The sequence below is a fragment of the Oncorhynchus mykiss genome, chromosome 18 (genome assembly GCF_057628025.1).
Source record: "Oncorhynchus mykiss isolate SJ-2025 chromosome 18, ASM5762802v1, whole genome shotgun sequence".
NCBI classification, from domain to species: domain Eukaryota; kingdom Metazoa; phylum Chordata; class Actinopteri; order Salmoniformes; family Salmonidae; genus Oncorhynchus; species Oncorhynchus mykiss.
Genome location: NC_143039.1, coordinates 25,180,820 through 25,182,500, shown reverse-complemented (window position 1 = coordinate 25,182,500; position 1,681 = coordinate 25,180,820). Strand labels below are relative to the sequence as shown.

The 1,681-nt window shown below is 45.3% G+C and overlaps 1 protein-coding gene across 4 annotated transcripts in view; it reads left to right on the top strand.

Annotated features, from left to right (window-relative positions):
* Nucleotides 1-1,173, top strand: part of LOC110527367 (NLR family CARD domain-containing protein 3) — a 13,893-nt gene extending 12,720 nt beyond the window's left edge. For all 4 annotated transcript variants that reach the window (XM_036952075.2, XM_090207941.1, XM_036952076.2 and 1 more), the window contains exon 9: nucleotides 398-1,173. In XM_036952075.2, coding sequence (XP_036807970.2) covers nucleotides 398-933 — 536 coding nt within the window. In that variant the 3' untranslated portion in view covers nucleotides 934-1,173. The remainder of the gene's footprint in view (nucleotides 1-397) is intronic.
* Nucleotides 1,174-1,681: the final 508 nt, after the last annotated feature.

Sequence of the window (1,681 nt, the reverse complement as noted above, 5' to 3'; positions counted from 1 at the left end):
TATTTTGTTTTGGTCGGGGTGTGATTTGGGTGGGCATTCTATGTTCTATTTTCTATGTTTTGTATTTCTTTGTTTTGGCCGGGTTTGGTTCTCAATCAGGGACAGCTGTCTGTCGTTGTCTCTGATTGGGAACCATACTTAGGCAGCCCTTTTTCCCACCTGTCTTTGTGGGTAGTTAACTTTGTTAGTGGCATTATAGCACAACTAAGTGTTACGGTCGTGTCTTTGTTTTGTTGGCGACATTCATTCAAGTAAAAGGAATATGTACGCTCACCACGCTTGGCCTTGGTCCGCTTCTTTCGACAGCCGTGACATACTGTGCATTTTCAAATACATGCTTTCCAAGGGTTTTTCTCCCCAAATACAGTATATTTCAATCCTGCTCTCCCCCATTTAGATGCCTGTGATCTGACACTGGACCCAAACACAGCACACAGAACCCTCTCTCTGTCTGAGGAGAACAGGAAGGTGGAATGGACCTGGAGGGAGCAGCCGTGTTCTGATCACCCAGAGAGATTTGAGGACTATGAACAGGTGCTGTGTAGAGAGGGTCTGACTGGGTGCTGCTACTGGGAGGTAGAGTTGAGTGGGAGGGCTTGTATCGCGGTAACATATATAGGAATCAGCAGGAGAGGAAAGGGTCCTGACAGTCGGCTTGGAGCCAATGACAAGTCCTGGAATCTGAACAGCTTTTATGACAGTTACTCTGCCAGGCACAATTATAAGAGAACTGACATACCTGTCCCCATGTCCCGCTCGAACAGAGTGGGAGTGTATCTGGACTGGCCGGCCGGCACGCTGTCATTCTACAGCGTCTCCTCTGACACACTGACCCACCTGCACACATTCCACTCTACATTCACTGAGCCCGTCTACCCAGGGTTTTATGTAGGCGGTGACACAGGGACTGTGACCCTGTGTCAGGTAGAATAACCTCCTGTGTCCTGGAGGAACACCTGAGTCTTCAGAGAAGTCATACTCCTTCCTGTTCAATCACATCTGAGTGACCTGATGGGATATGTTTCACTCTAATCATGACATGAATATACCGTACATCTCTAAAGCTGACTGACCTTGTAACTAGAATCATCCCATTGCTGTAAAAAACCTCCCATTTAAAATCTCTAGTTGTTATTGCTTTTCTTTATTGTTTGTAATAAAATGTTTCTAGAATGTTCCGTTTTTTTTACGTTCTACTTTTAGATACAATAAGCATAGGTGCTGTTGGCGTCTTTCAATATTTTACTAAAGTAGGATACATTGTACATACCACAGGAGGCTGGTGGCACCTTAACTGGGGAGGACGGGCTCGTGGTAATGACTGGAGAGGAATCAGTAGAATGGTATCAAATAACTTAATGCCATTCCATTTACTCCATTCCAGATATTATTATCAGCCGTCCTCCCCTCAACAGCCTCCTCTGGTACAGACACTTATTTGATATTATTGAGAGACTGGGGCACAAGGCAGTGAGCAGCAATAGGTTACAGTACATGAATGGGCAAGGGTAAACATCACTTCATGGGTCTATCAAGTAGTATGCAAGTGCAGATAATCTCTGCATCTAGAAGAGGAGGTAAGAAGCACACTGCAGACCTGGTTTGACTAGTTGTGTGTGTGTGTGTGTGTGTGTGTGTGTGTGTGTGTGTGTGTGTGTGTGTGTGTGTGTGTGTTTAGAGA